Source organism: Monodelphis domestica, chromosome 1, assembly GCF_027887165.1.
Source record: "Monodelphis domestica isolate mMonDom1 chromosome 1, mMonDom1.pri, whole genome shotgun sequence".
Classification (NCBI taxonomy): Eukaryota; Metazoa; Chordata; class Mammalia; order Didelphimorphia; family Didelphidae; genus Monodelphis; species Monodelphis domestica.
Window position 1 is genome coordinate 408,086,108 of NC_077227.1, and position 14,769 is coordinate 408,100,876.

Below are 14,769 nucleotides of genomic sequence, written 5' to 3' on the forward strand. Positions count from 1 at the left end.
CCCATAAGGTCCCTTCAGCCTTGACTTTCCGGTTGAAGGCCTCTTCTACCTTTAACATGCCCTGATTCTGAGACTGTCATGCCCAGACATCTCATCTCCCCTCGCTGGGGCAGCCCAGTTTAAGACTGTCAGTGTTGGAGTTGAAAAGAATCTTCCTGTGCCCTCATTTTATAGGAAGGTGGAGAAGTGACTTATCTAAGAGGCATGATTGGAACCCAGGTCTCCTAGGGCTATGTCCATTACTCTTTCTCGGCATATATTTGACGTCTCTGGCCTAGATGGTCACTACTGTCAGGATAACAGGAGACCTTCTGCCAGAAGTGACGATGGCATTGTCATTTCTCCCTACCGTCAAGGACAGAGTTTTACTTTGTCCTGAATTGCTAAGGATGGGGGCCAGATGTCAGACTTCCCCATATTATCTACCATAGGGCAGCTAAAACATAGGAAAGCACAGCCCGGTCAAATGGAGTCAGAGCAACTGGGAAGAAGTAAGGTTGGCTGGGAACTGCATTAGATAGGACTGTATCCCTTCCGGCGGTGGTGGCCATTCTCCCTGCCTGGGCCCTTGCAAACGGGGAGAATTTGGGTAGAAATAATGAATATGGTAGGTGTTGAGAAGACCCCAAAGGAGAGAAGCAGCCTTAGAGGTGGGTCGGTGCAGGCTCAGGGAGAGGATGCCCAAGGCAAGAAAGTCTATGTGGTAGAAGAGTGCTCTTCAGTCCCAAAGCTCCTTATCAGCCTTGATGACCTCGCACATATCTTGGGTGCAGGCTCACAAGCTCCATAACAACTTGTACTGGGTTTGGGGCCAAATTTTCCTCAATGCTAGTAAAGGCCTTGCTTTAAACCCCAAACCAAAGCGGAGCTGCCCAAGTTTGTCCTGGTGACGTCTTTCTGGCCGATGGCCATAGAACAGAGATAAAGGGGTGGTCCTTCACCAGCTCTGAAGTAACAGTATAGAGCAGAGGCTTGGGCACCGCTGGGTGATGTCTGGGCCTCCTGCTCCCCCCCGGCTGAAATTAGAATATGATTCAGAAGGCCTGCTATATGCAAGGAAGTGTGACGAAGATTAAAAACCAAAAGCAACCTGTTCCCACCCTCGGGGAATTCACCTTCTACTAGGGATTTAAGCAAGGTCTGTATAACCTAGAACACAACAGCACCGGCTCACCTCTCCCTCACCCCTCGTCTCTGTCTATCTCACTTTGATCAACAAATTGCTGTCCTCATAAGTCTGTGAGATGAGTGTGAAGAGGCTCAGTCTGTAGATGAGGAAACCAAGACTCAGAGACTGGCTTTTCTAGCATGGTAAAGCCACAATTTGAACTCAGGTTATTGCCCACACTATGCTAGCATGACCTCTTGACGCTAGAGCCAAGAGGGGCCTTTAAGGACCAAATCCATCCACCATCCCCATCACATACTTCACAGAGGCCCTGGGAGAGGAAGTGACTTGGCTAGGGGCATAGGGTGAGGCAGAAGCAGATTTGAGCTCATTTCCTGCCCCAAGGGCATCTTCACTCCGTGGGCATCAGTCTCCCTGGCTAACCCTGTTCTGCTGTGTCCTCCCCAGGTCCTACAGATCTCAGCATGAAGGGTGGGGCTGCCTCCACCACGACGACGACCACCACCACCACCACCACCACCACCTCCTCTTCCTCCTCTTCTAGCAACAGCACCAGCCGGGGCATGGCCACTGCCCAGCTCAGCCCCACGGAGATCAGCGCAGTGCGGCAGCTCATCGCCGGCTACCGAGAGTCTGCCGCCTTTCTCCTGAGGTCTGCAGACGAACTGGAAAACCTCATATTGCAGCAAAACTGACACCCCAGCGCCCGGAGAGCTCCTGAGTCACATGACAATTTCCACCCTAGAGAAAGGGGCTGCCCCCAGCTGAGGACCTGGTGTCCTCTTTCCCCTCTAGCTGGTACATTTTACAGAAAAAAAATGGGTGGAATGTAAAAGAGCTGTTTCTCCACACACTCCAAGCACCTGGGACTTTGGGCACAAGGACACTTTTTATTTGTTTTGAATCTCACCACACAGGTGCACTTACCTGCTTGGAAGAAGCCAAACGGGCAGCTTTGGAGGGGGTTTGAACTTTCTTGACAGGGAGCTTGGGAGCTGCGGCCGTATTTAGAATAACCTTCGTGGACCCTGACGTTAGAATCCCATCCCCAGATAATTACCTTTCAAGTCTTAGGTGAGCAGAATTGCATATTTATTGAGAAAAAAACAAAATGGACCCTCTTCCTCCTCCTCCTCCTCCTCTACCCTTAGTAATTTATTTTTCTGAAAATGGATTCTTTTGTGTTTGTACAGATTGCTAGTTTGTGTCTGTCTGATCAGAAGGAATTTATTCCTGTGAACTAACATTCCATATCACTACAGCGATGAGGGGTGGGCAGCAGGGCGGAGAGACAGAACGAGGCCAGCTTCTCGCAGGGCACGCCTCGTGCCACAGGGTAGAAGCTCTCTACAGCCTGGGCCTGGAGCTTCCAGCCCGCCTATCAGGCATGAGCCGCCATGAGGCTGCACTGCGCACACTAGCTGTCGTGTTTAGACTCCTCAGTGCTCTCAATCAGACCCCACTGCTGCTACAGGAACAGTCTCCTCCAGTCAGTAACCTCAGCACGGGCACCGCCAAGTGGAAGGACCTCACACACACTATATGGCAGAGCAAACCTGACGCCAGCCACCCCCATTCCCGTGGCAGTCCCACAGCTGCGAAACCCCCATCACATGGTCACCATCTGTCTTCTACCTCACACTCCGGCATGGGCTTTTCCCAGTATGGAATGTGCCCTGAGCCTGCTCAGAATGGCTGTTCCCCAACTTTCCCCCACTCCTCATACCTTGACTATGAAGCGAATCCCAATTGGGTATCTGAGAACTGAAGGGCAGTGAGCTTCCTGCAAGTCTAAACCAGCAAATGCCAGACACCTGAGCCCCAAGCCCTCCCCGCTGCCGAGGACGGCCAGCTCCTTCACAAAGCTCCCCTCCCACCGCCCACCCTGGTAGGCGAGCAAAGACAAACCTCTGGCAGGGGCGCGGAAGGCAAGGAGCCCCAGGGGAGAGCTTCAGGCAGGTCAGGAGGAAGCCCCACTCTCCCTCTCCCCTCTCTGCCCAGTTGACTGGTGGGTCATAAAAAGAGAAGTGAAGCAGATGCCACAGAATCTCTCCTAGGACCAGTTTCCCTAGTGTGAAGGAAAAACCCCACAGAGCTGGCCTGGTTTCTTCCCTCCCTATAGGCACTTCCTTTTGCTCAGTGCAATACCTACCAGTGCTGCTAAAGCCAGGGGCTTAGCTTAGACCTCAGAGGGCCACGGTAAGGCCTCTTGATGCAACATGTGCAGTAGCCATAAGAGCAGCGATTGCTGCCTGATGACCTGTGAGACTTCTGGCTCCTTTCTCGAGCTCAGTGATGGCCACCTCAGCCCAACTGAACTGGCTGAATGGAGCAGACATTTCCCAGCAATCCTTGGCTGTCTATCAAGCCCCTCCCTCCCAAAGCAGCTCCTCGGCCGCCTTGGTTACTCCCTCCTACAGCATTCTTCAAGATGGAGGCAGGCTTCCCTCAGGAAGGGAGGGAGGGAACTAGATTGGACTATTCCTCCTTCCAGGCACAAAACCCTATGGCCTGGCTCTAGCCAGGAAGACCCCTGGATGAGTGGCAAAGGGCAAGGGGCTTCCGAAAGATGAGGAACCCTCGACTCTGCCTTTCAACCCCCCGCCGAAGGTGGTCTGGTCTCATCTCTCAAAGACACTGTTCCCAGGGACAGTAGGGCTCCCACGTGTCATTTTAATCACATCACTTCTGTCAAAATAAGCCCTCTCCTTGACTGATTTTCAGGCAGCCTAGGCCTCATCAGGGTTGAAACAGCCAAGACAGATAAACATGACAGCACAAACTGCAGTGCCCAAAGCCTCTCCCCACCCCCTACACTTACACACTTCCCAGACCACACACCATTCAGATCGCAGCCTCCACCCCACCCCCACCTCAACACACACTCGACATTTGAATTTGTGTAAATATTTATTTTTGTGTGTGAACAATACTACAAAGTAACCAACAGACCTTTTGCAAAATGTTATCCCAAGCAATTTGTGAAAGTCTTAATGTTAAAAAAAAATGGCTGAGACAATCGCCGCCTTAGAATTCTTGTTACCCATTGCTTACGTTTCACCTTCTTGAGGCAGCAACCAGGCTAATCCCAGAGCTAGCAGTCTCTTGACATGAGAAAGAAGACTGGGGAGAGGTTCCCCCAACAAGGGACTGTGCAGCATATGCTACGATTTAAAGTTGGATTTTTCTGAGTTCAAGCCGTCTGAACAGATCACTTTCGGCTCTGCCTTAGCATTGTGGTGAGAGTGTAGGTTTAACAGAAAACATGCCACTGGGAGAAGACAGGACTCTCGGTGTAGCTGAAGGACACCAGATTCCCCATCATGTTCCCCTCACCTCCTAGGTTTAACCTGCACCTGCTGGGGCAGTCCGTTTCGAAGCCCTAATAATGAATGGCAGAATCTGGAGCAGGTTATTAAGTGGAAACAGGACCCCATTTGCTAGTATAGTCACAGAAGTTTGGATTCTTGGTTTGCCTTCTTCTCCTCCCCTCCCCCCCATCTAAGATGCAGCTTCTCTCCCGTCACCCCATACTCCTCACTGTCTCCCAAGTACCAGCATGCTTGCTCTAGCTGTAGGTCTGAAGAACATGTTCACTGTTTGCCCTGGTCTCCAATCCAACTGCAGCTCTGCTCCTTAAGGCTGGTTCTAAAGCCATGTCCCAACTGTCCTAAATTCTTGCTGGAGGGCCCAAGGGCTTCCAGACTCCATTTTGGATTCTAAGAGGAAAAGGACAAATGGAAGCAGAGTACCACAGTGCACTGCAAGAATGTTTGGGACAGGGCTTGGAAGACTGAGGAGGGTGGGTGTTGATGAGGAAGGAGGCTGAGCAGGACTTGGGACTTTGTAGAAAAGATCAAATCCATGGGGAAACCCATGACTGTGTCTAACCCATCTGAAATTCATCTTACCTTTCACACCTTGTACACATGGACTATTCAGTTCCCGAGGACAGTGTTGTAATGAGGGGGGAAAGCATTCTGAGGATTTCCAAACAGGTGAGCCCCGCTATTCCAAATCCAAAGGGCCACTCACCACTCCAGGGGTGGCTGGCGGATTAACTACCAGTCCATTTTCAAAATGCTGCTTTGAACTCAGAGGGTTAATATACTTTTAATTTGTAATTTTTGTAAAACTTTTTACAAGGTAGTGTAGTATTTCACCAGAATACCAGTTTCAATCCGTCCATGGTCTGATTTTGATATAATTTAGTGGTGCTTTAGAAATTTTTGGTTTTTGTTGGTTCCGAGCTCAAGAGCTCAATTCTTTGCCTGTATCTACCTAAGACCAATGTGAACCTTTGTCTTTTGGCTCCTAATTTTGGACTCAGTGAAAGTGTACTGTTTACATGTACAGATCCCCCATCCCTGTGTGGTCTGCAAGACTCGCTGTTGAGGAGGCAGACGCGCCTCACTCAGCTCATCTGCTTAGCAAAGCCACAAATCTCTTCTCTTTTACCTATGTTTCCACCTAAAAGAGAAAAAAATAAAAATTTTTTAAACTCACCACAACAGAACTAGGATTTGCTACAAATACTTCTGGAGCTAGCAAGTCGTCTCCTTTCCGAATGCCCATGGGATGGCCCATGGTCCTTTGTCTTGTGGTTGGTCTATCAGCAATAGTCAAAGTAAGGACACCTCTTGTTCAACACTCGTTGGTTGCCAAGTGGCCTAGGTAGAGAACTGTTAGGACCTCAGTGGGTCCAATTCTCCACAGGATAAAAGGATGGAGAAGCAGAGGTTATTTATACACAGTTAGCCTTTGGGTCGGAACGGCTATCAAGGGACAACCCAATAGGCCTTTCCCCTCTGGCACAATACAGGTTATTAGAAAAGTTTGACTGATACCAATAAGAAATGAAGACTTGCAGATGTTTCTTCAGTCTCACCTGGGGCACTTAGGGACCCAGGAGAAAATAACCCCCTTTTGGGAAGCCGCTCATATAGCAAGCATATGGCACTTAAGACAATGGAAGGACTCCAACTTCTAAAGGTGACACTTTACTGCTTAATCACTTGTTTCACCTCTAAATTATATTTTTACAGAGATGCACCTATGCAACTTAATGTGGCTTTCTTAAGCAGATGAGGACTTCCTCCTCAATGCTCTCTATAAAAATTATTTGTGTTCTATATAGTGGGTTTTTTCCAGTAAGTGTGGCTTAATATTTTAATTCTTAGAATGTGTGTCTATTCTATGTGATGCAACTGAATTCTGTTTTGTTTGTGGAATGATTAGCACAGGCCAGCGCCCTCCCCCTCACTTAACAAAAGACCAATGAGCTGTTAATCAAGCTGTTCTCTCCATGGTATTACTTGCTAAATGCACTGATTTCATAAGTACGTGGAATCCTTTTTCTTTGGAATCTGTATATCATATATAAGACTGAATCTACTTAATAAACACACTGTATAACAAACAGATTATGTGCCCTCTCTGCACCTGGTGGCCAGTGTGTGTTCTTTCGCCTTTCAAGCAAGCTTTGAGTACCACCAATTCAACCTACGGCACAAATATGCAATAAATTAATGTCTCAGAGCTGGAAGGGGACCTCGAGTCCAGTCATTCTCTAAAGCAGGACTCAGGCTACAATATCCTCATCATCTAGTCTCTACTTAAGGATCTCAAAGGACAGTGTACAGTCTTCCCCAAATAGCCCATGACAGTTGATTGTCCTTTCTTAGGATGAGCCCAAAGCTGCCTCTCACTAGTCTTGGAACAAGTTCTAACTCCTCTTAGACACAAGGATGTTTCAAATCTACCAAGCTTACACTCAGGTCCCAGCCCACATTCAATTTCTTCACCAGATTCACAGCATGGTCACAGGTCTCTTCCCCATCTCCATTATACCCTCTCCCAATATCCACTTCAGCTTGCCAATGACCCTCCTAAAATGTACATGACTTGGGGAAAGAGCCACAGAGACTGAGAGGTCACAGGTAGAAATAGGAAAATGATGGCCTTCACTCACACTTGACCCACACATACGATTTTTTTGCTGCCAGGCCTTACTTTTTACCTTCACATTTGTCAGGTCCCTTTTCTCCTCAGGGTCATTGTATTAGTGCAAGCCCTTCTCACCTTACACCTATGATGAAGGAATATGCTTTCCTCCAAGACTATCTTCCACTTCCATTGCAAAAATCTTGTCATGATCAAGCCTTTGCAATGTTGTCTCAGTTAGAGAATAAGTTCCTTGAAAGCAAGAACCCTTTGATTTTCTTTGTATCCCCAGCGTTTGGCACTGTCTGGAACGTAAGCATTTAAAAAATGTTTGTTGACTGACACCCAGAAGACAAAATGCTCTGGCCAAAACAGAAGAAAACATTTGCTTCTCTTTAAATAATCATGGACAGGAAGGCTCAGTGTAGGGGGAGCCTAGTCTGGAGATAGGAAGTCCTAGGTTCAAATTTGACTTCTGACCCTAGGCAAGTCACTTAACCCCCATTGCCTAGCCCTTACCACTCTTCTGTCTTAGAACTAATTGATATTAAGATGGAAGGTAAGAGTTAAAAAAAAATACCCAATCCCACACTAACTTAATATTACCTGTTGTTTTATAGTAAAGTCACTTCCTCTAGGGGGAAGAGCTCTGGGTTGAGAGTTGGCAAACCTGAGTTCTTGTACTAGCTCTATCTGCCATTAAACTTTTTTCACTGTTATTTTCCTTCTCTGGGTCTCACTTTCCTCTATAAAATGAGAGAGGGACAATTAAGTCACCAGATGAGTCTTGGGTTCTAATAAGCAATCTAACATTTTCTGTCCAAAGATCTCTCTCTCAGGTACTTTAATCTCCTGTGAGACAATTCTATCTCCAGTCCCTAGTCTAGTTAAAGAAAGGAAATAACACTAAGTTAGAGCTTCATCCAGGTGACAAATTTCTAAGGGTAATGAATAAACCCAATTAGTTCCTTATAGTAACTCACATTCTGTAGTGATTTCATTTTTAATGAAGCCATTTCCCCACACCACAACCCTGTGAGAGAAGAGATACCCTACCAGTGGTTATCCGAGTAGTTAACATCCAAGGATTCAATCCCAGTTCTGACTCAAAGTACAGGTAGTATCTTTTCCACTTTATCATTGACCAGTCATTTCTATGCTAGCCCACAAAACAGCCAGTGAAAAGCCCTTATATCTCACAGGAGTCTCCAAGTCACATTTTGGTTCACATATACTAGATTGCCTACACAATTTTTTAAAAGGCTTATTTCAATATGACAGGCTAAATTAAAGAGGAGTTAATTGCTAGGCATTTAATTCAACTAAGATTAAGTTCCTTCCATACATTGAACAAAACATGCTCTTGTGTTATGGTGCAAAATCACTTCTTCCTTCCCACTGCCAACTCTTAAACTGACAATTTTCCTTAACCAAACTAAAGCTGGAGTCAAAGGAATTTGGGGTGATGCTGTATACAAACAAGTCACCTCTTTGTGAACTGGATGTCTAGACTGCCAAGCAGTCTCAACTCCCAAGAAAGGATCTAGTCATAGAATTTTGTCCTTTAAAGATAAGTTCATTAGATTCTGGCAGTTTCAGCTGGTGAAGCACCCAGCACAGTACCTGGTACATAAATGCTTATCAATTGATTTTGTGAAATATTAGCACAGGCTAGGACTAACACAAAAAAACCTACTTGCAAGGCTGAGTGAAAAGGTGGGCTCCCTTCCAAGTATGTAGACTACACAATCTACAGCTGAGCTTAGTTCATTTTCAGTCACCATGCCTAAAACTCTAAGGTTCAGCACCTCCACTAATTGTTCAAGAGACTTTAATCAATGCCCATAAATCATTTCAAATGTATTAACAGTTCCCCAATTCTGCTGGGCCTACTAATCATCTCCTTCATCACTACCTGGAAGAATGCACTGTGAATCTAAGTTTCTGCTTGCAATTGTAAAGACAAAATTCAGAAGGAGGGGTTTACAGTTTGTGACTAAGGAGGGGAGAAATCTGATAGCAACAAACAGCTTCTTTAAAGATTTCACACACACACACACACACACACACACACACACACACACACACACTCTAGTTTTTTAGTCTTCACTGAGTTCCATGAAGGATCACTGCATTTGGACCAATATCACAAGGTGTTTTTAATGGAAAATGTCCAGAAGGCAATGAAGTATTCTCTCCAGTCCTACTCTTACTACCCCCAAATCAGTGAGATGTGTACCCTGCAAAAAACAGACTCCTCAGGAAGATAATTGAAACCACAAATGCAGATTTTACAGAAAGTTTATTTTTTCCAATACCACAAGGGACATACAAGAGCAGTGCTTTCTCTGGGCAGCTCTGCAGACCAGACCAGTTTCAAACTGTACACTATATAGTGGCCCCAAAGGACACAGGGAAGAAGGGAGAAGAGGAGGCTCCAAACTGCCTGGGCTCTCTGCTCCCTATCTTTGGTAAACAGGCTTTTGAAATTGTCAACTTGGACTTGCCAATACCACATTCCAAATCACCACTTTCTTCTCTCTCATACTTCATATATCACAAAGTTGCCACAACAGATTGGGGGGAGGGGGGGGAGGAGACAACAGGATGAGGCAGGGACAGACGACAGGTAAATGACCCTGACTCGACTCAATGAAATGAGCTGTTGCCATTCAGATTTTATACTTCTTATAGAAGCATTCACGTGGAGAAACTGAAATTTAACAGGATATTCAAGTATATAACAAGAAAGGATACAAAAACTGGGAGGTGGGTAACAGCATGAAGTAAGACAAAAAGGTAAGCCTATTCACTAAAGAATTGGCTGGGGAGGAAAACCATCAGAGCAACTTTTTATCTTCCCAAACCCACTATCCTAAGTCAGGTCAGACCAATCCACACAGCCACATTCCTAAAGCTGATCAGGCTTACTAGGCCCCCTTACAATTCATTGCACCAAATTCAAACCTGTGAGAATACTCCTTGCTGCCTGGGAAACATGTGAGGGAGCCCCACAGCAATTAATACTGTCCATGACAAAGGGTGCGCCTCATTATAGATGTTCCTGGAAATATGCCACATGTGGCAACAGAAAGCCACGGCTGCAGAATTCCTACTTTTAAAAAGAAGGCGCAAAGGAGCAAGATGTATTCTTTCAGCAAGGTGTGGGTAAGCTGACCTTTGAAATTGCACCTACAGTCAGTCTGCCCACAGTTACCTGCATGTGTGTGTGTGTGTGTGTGTGTGTGTGTGTGTGTGTGTGTGTGTGAGAGAGAGAGAGAGAGAGAGAGAGAGAGAGAGAGAGAGCGTGAGAGCCGGGCGGGTGGGCGGATCTGCCAGGAAATGCCTCCTTGAGCCCACCCTCATACTGGGTGGGCCAGAATACAGTGGCTCTGACTACAGATGTAAATTAGTAACTAACACCATTTGAATGCAATACTGCTGAAGACTGAAAATAAGGGAACAGACCTTTATGTTCTATGTACAATACATCCATTTACAGAATTGGCCAGTACTGTGTACAACATATAAATACATGATAAAACATTAGAGATGCATAGAGTATACTTACAAGAGTCAAATATTTCACTTTATACATCCAAGAATAAAGAGTTAAAAATATAAAAATAAGAAACACACACTGCTTTGAAATGTAAAATGATTTTCACATACACAGGTGCGCTCTCACAGCAAGTCCAAAATGGCCTGAAGAAGGTCTCTGAGGCGGGAAGTCATCTGCCACAATGCTGAACTCCCAAGTCACAGTCTTGAGACAGCCGCAGCCATCTCAGACAGGAAAAGTGGCCTGTTCCCTCCCCATTCGGAACCCATAGTTCAGGCAGGTCTAGAATTCCTTCAATCCACTGAGAGATAGATGTCAAGGCAGGAAAACTTCCAAATGTTTCTCAGGAGTGGAAGGCAAGACTTACTACCACTCAGCGCTGAAATCCCCCAGGGTCAAAAACGGCTCCATTTACAAGTAATCACCAAACCGTCTAGGTCGATGGCCCTGCTTGGCAAGGCTGAGAGTTACAGTAATCTCTCTAGGCTCTGAGGAGCTCACAAATCCCACCTCTGCTTGGGAGGGTGGGGGAGGGGCAGGAGGGCAGTTAGCAGGGGAGGAAAATGCTGACTTGTTGCAAAGTAGCAGAAAAACAGGTGGCAAGAATCGAGTGGAAGACTGAAATTGTTCCTTTTAAGCAAAGCAGGTCCTAACCTAACTTAGTCCCTCATAGAGGGCTCAGCCTCCTAGTCTCTTACCAGTTCTGCTGAAGGTCAAACAGCTTTTACACAGGGCCCACTGGAGGGCAGGCTCCCTCTTAAGAGTCACGGATTAGATTTGGGAGGTGTAACAAAGTCTCCATAATGGCATCAAGCTAGAAAATCCCCTCCATTAAGGGAAGATCCTCTGAAGAAGACTCAAGAAGCTCGGTGAACAGAAGGCTTGAGCACTATGGATTTGAGGGGAAGGCAGGAATGGTTCCTGCTCAGTGTAATATTGTCTCTATTGTAACAAATAATATTTTCCTGTGTACAGATTTCAGATCATTATCAAAATACACACACTAAATATACAATTTTTTTCCATGGCCATAATTTATTATCTCACCACAAGGCACAATACACAAAGCTTTGAGGGTCCTATACAGTCATCGTGACAAAATGCCCCGCATCCTTTACACATAATCATAGCTTTAAGGCTACAGGAACATTTGAGTGAGATTTCTTCCATGTTGCTGCTATCAGTGAACATTTGCACAGAAAGTGATGCACTGTGGTTTGAAGCAAAGTTTGCTTTGTGGCTAAGCTGCATGACACTCCCAGCAAGGCTTCTGGGAAAGGCTGGTGTGCTAGATGAATAATTAAAACTGGTGGAATTCAACTGCAGCTTAGATAGCTTCCCATAAAATGCCTGTTTGATATTGAGCTGGGAGGGGATGGAAGATGGCTCTAATGGCTGGTTGAGCCCTTTGCCAGGTTCTCTGGGGAGCTTGAAGAATGGCAAATCCATGACAAGGGGCATCCCCTGAAAATGCTCCATCAGTTCAAAAGGCCTGTGGCCAATGGCTTTCCTGTTCTCTGCATTACTTTTGGGTGGGCCACCCCCACAGGCCAGCATATTCTCATTCTTGATGCTGCTAAGAGAGTTGGGGGGCTGCTTTGGGGACCATTCTGCTCTTGATGTCTGGACTCCTCCTCCAGATACTGTGCCTTTGCTTAGTCCTGGCTTCCGGTTGGAAAAAACTGGCTCCACAGTAGGGATATTGGGAGGCAATGGTTCCGCTGACCTGGAATGATGCAGGGCCACAGCTGTGTTCCCAAGGAACCCAGAACCAAAGAGTTTCTTCCCTTGGCCACCGACAAAGTTTTTATCCACTGGGGCCCCACAGACTTGATTGGGCCCAATGGAGATCACATTTGGAGACAAGAACCGAGGTATCCTCGGGGCAGTTTGCTTTCCTGGACTTCTACCTAGGGATGAATCTACATTATTGTGTTGTGACAGACTTGGGGTTAGAGTCAACTCTTTTTGTTCTTCAAAACTACAGGAAGAGTGTTTCTCTTTGGACTCTACTTCCAGTTTCCCAGAAGATCCTACCAAGTTTGCTGATGGCTGTGGGGAGTCTGAATTTGGGATTACCTTGGAGTTCTTTGGGGGAGTGTCAGGGAGAGCCTGGATCCCCATGGGCTTGGGAAGCACTGCCCCAGGATTATGGCACTCCTGTGGAAGCAGATCCCTTAAAGCCCTTGGGGAGCTGGAGCCATTTCTTCCAGCAACATTTCCATTTGTCTCAGGATCAGGATCAGGAGGGGATTCTCCAAAGGAGTCATTGCTACTCTGCTCCATGTTCTCAGATAATGGTTGCATGGCTTCCAGTTTGGAGGAATTAGATGCTGTTGGCAGGACCTTTTCCAGGGTCAAGTTGCCCTGCAGCAACTGCATTACCAGGGGATTGTTGGCCTCAACTGATGATACAGGGCGGGCAAGGCATGGAGACCCTGGCTGTTTTTCAGAACTGCCTTGTGGCAAAGACTCAGTGGACTTCAGCGGGTTGGAAACATGAGACACCCAGCTCTGAAGCTCAGTTCCCTTGTCCCCTGAAGTTACTGAAAGCAAGTCAGCCTTGTATGCTTCTCCTTTAGTTTTGAAAGAGGAGTCAGATTGATTCCAATCACATTTCTCAGCCTCACTCACAACTGAAGATCCTTTCCCTCCAGCAGCTTCCTCAGTGCTGGGTTGGAGGCCTGGATCTGTCTCTGCACTGTCTTCAGTTAGCTCAGCTTCCAAGTCAGAGGCTGTGTCTGTTGACTCACTATGGGTGCTCAGCACTTCACAGTCCCCATTCATTTTAAGTCTTTGAACTTCTTCAATCTGTTTACAGACACTAGCCATATCTCCTTGGGGGGAGAGTTCCCAAAGCTTTGGAAGGTTATCAGAGGGCTTAATGCTGTCTTGGGTAGCAGGGTAACAACCAAGTAAATCCGATGTTTGAGTAGTAACCACCTTCTCCTCATCACTTCCACTGCAGCGTTCTGTAGGTAGGGTGCTTTCCCTAGAATCCAGCTCTTGCTGTTGCACTGTCTGGGCATCTGAAGGGACAGATAACCAGGGAGCTACAATGTCAGCAACAAGAGCTTCATCTTTCAAGTTCTCTTGGCTGGCACCGATTTCCCCTGGGGGTGGATTTAAGTCATTAAGTTCTACTTCATTCAATAGTCCATCTTGTTGCCTTTCATCCAGTAACAATTCAGGGATTATACTAGGTTCCAATGAATATACACAGTCCTTCACAGTGGAATTAGAGTCCAAACTCAGAGTCTGGTCAGCTAATTTTTCTAAGACAACTCCTCCTACCTGAGACTGAACAGAATCATTCTCTGACAGAGCCATCTGTCCCTGTTCTTCACTCTCCTCTTTCTGAGAAGTGATACAAGACTCATGTTCAGTCCTTATGTCAGGAGGCAAATCGGGCTTCTCACTCAACCAATCATGCACTAGGGTGTCAGAAGATGGCTGGATCATAGCATCATCTGGTTGACCATTAGTAACAGTGAAAGGCGGTAGAGCTTCTTCTGACTCACTTGTGAGGATGTCAGGAACCCTGTGAAACATGTAGCTTTCCTCCTCAATGGGAGAAGAGGACAAGTCAACTTTCTCAGCTAGCAGCCAGTCTCCTTCAGGAGTCTCTCCTTCTAACAGGGCTTGTTCCCCATCTATGACATGACCAGGCGGCAATAGTTGTGTTCGTTGTAGATTTGGCGTACACCTTCCGTGAGTCCTCTTGGCTCCCCTGTGCTCGGGATGGTCACTAGCCTCACCTCTACCGCCTCCTTCGTCACAGTTCCCTCCACCACCTCCCCCTGGCCCACCCCCACCTCCGATGGAGGCTGTGGCAGCTTCTCTCTGGGCTCGGGCTTGTAGAGCGCGGGCCTTAATGTCTGCGAGGGTTCTGGCACCAGTTCTGCCCCGGCTGGAGTGCTCTGTGTTGGGGACAATCCGGGGGCATATCTGGTAAGTGGGCTGACCTTTAACCACCCAGGGCGGTTTGATACGTGAAAGTTGAATCTGAAATGAAAAGAACCATAAAACCCTTTTAATTTAATGATTCCTTATTAAATGTCAAATCAATATTCATCCCACACTTTGGACAATTCCTGGTCTTGGAAGATAAATTACTCAAAACTTTTCTTTTTAT

The 14,769-nt window shown here is 46.6% G+C and overlaps 2 protein-coding genes across 7 annotated transcripts in view; one reads left to right on the forward strand and one right to left on the reverse strand.

Moving 5' to 3' along the window:
* The window catches only part of NOL4L (nucleolar protein 4 like), a 223,512-nt gene extending 216,942 nt beyond the window's left edge, over positions 1-6,570 (forward strand). For all 3 annotated transcript variants that reach the window (XM_001362708.4, XM_056811958.1, XM_016432116.2), the window contains one exon: positions 1,577-6,570. In XM_001362708.4, the coding sequence (XP_001362745.2) occupies positions 1,577-1,824 (248 nt within the window). In that variant the 3' untranslated portion in view covers positions 1,825-6,570. The remainder of the gene's footprint in view (positions 1-1,576) is intronic.
* Positions 6,571-9,357: 2,787 nt separating this feature from the next.
* ASXL1 (ASXL transcriptional regulator 1) overlaps positions 9,358-14,769 on the reverse strand; it is a 66,649-nt gene continuing 61,237 nt past the window's right edge. For all 4 annotated transcript variants that reach the window (XM_007474454.3, XM_007474452.3, XM_007474453.3 and 1 more), the window contains exon 12: positions 9,358-14,639. In XM_007474454.3, the coding sequence (XP_007474516.2) occupies positions 11,673-14,639 (2,967 nt within the window). In that variant the 3' untranslated portion in view covers positions 9,358-11,672. The remainder of the gene's footprint in view (positions 14,640-14,769) is intronic.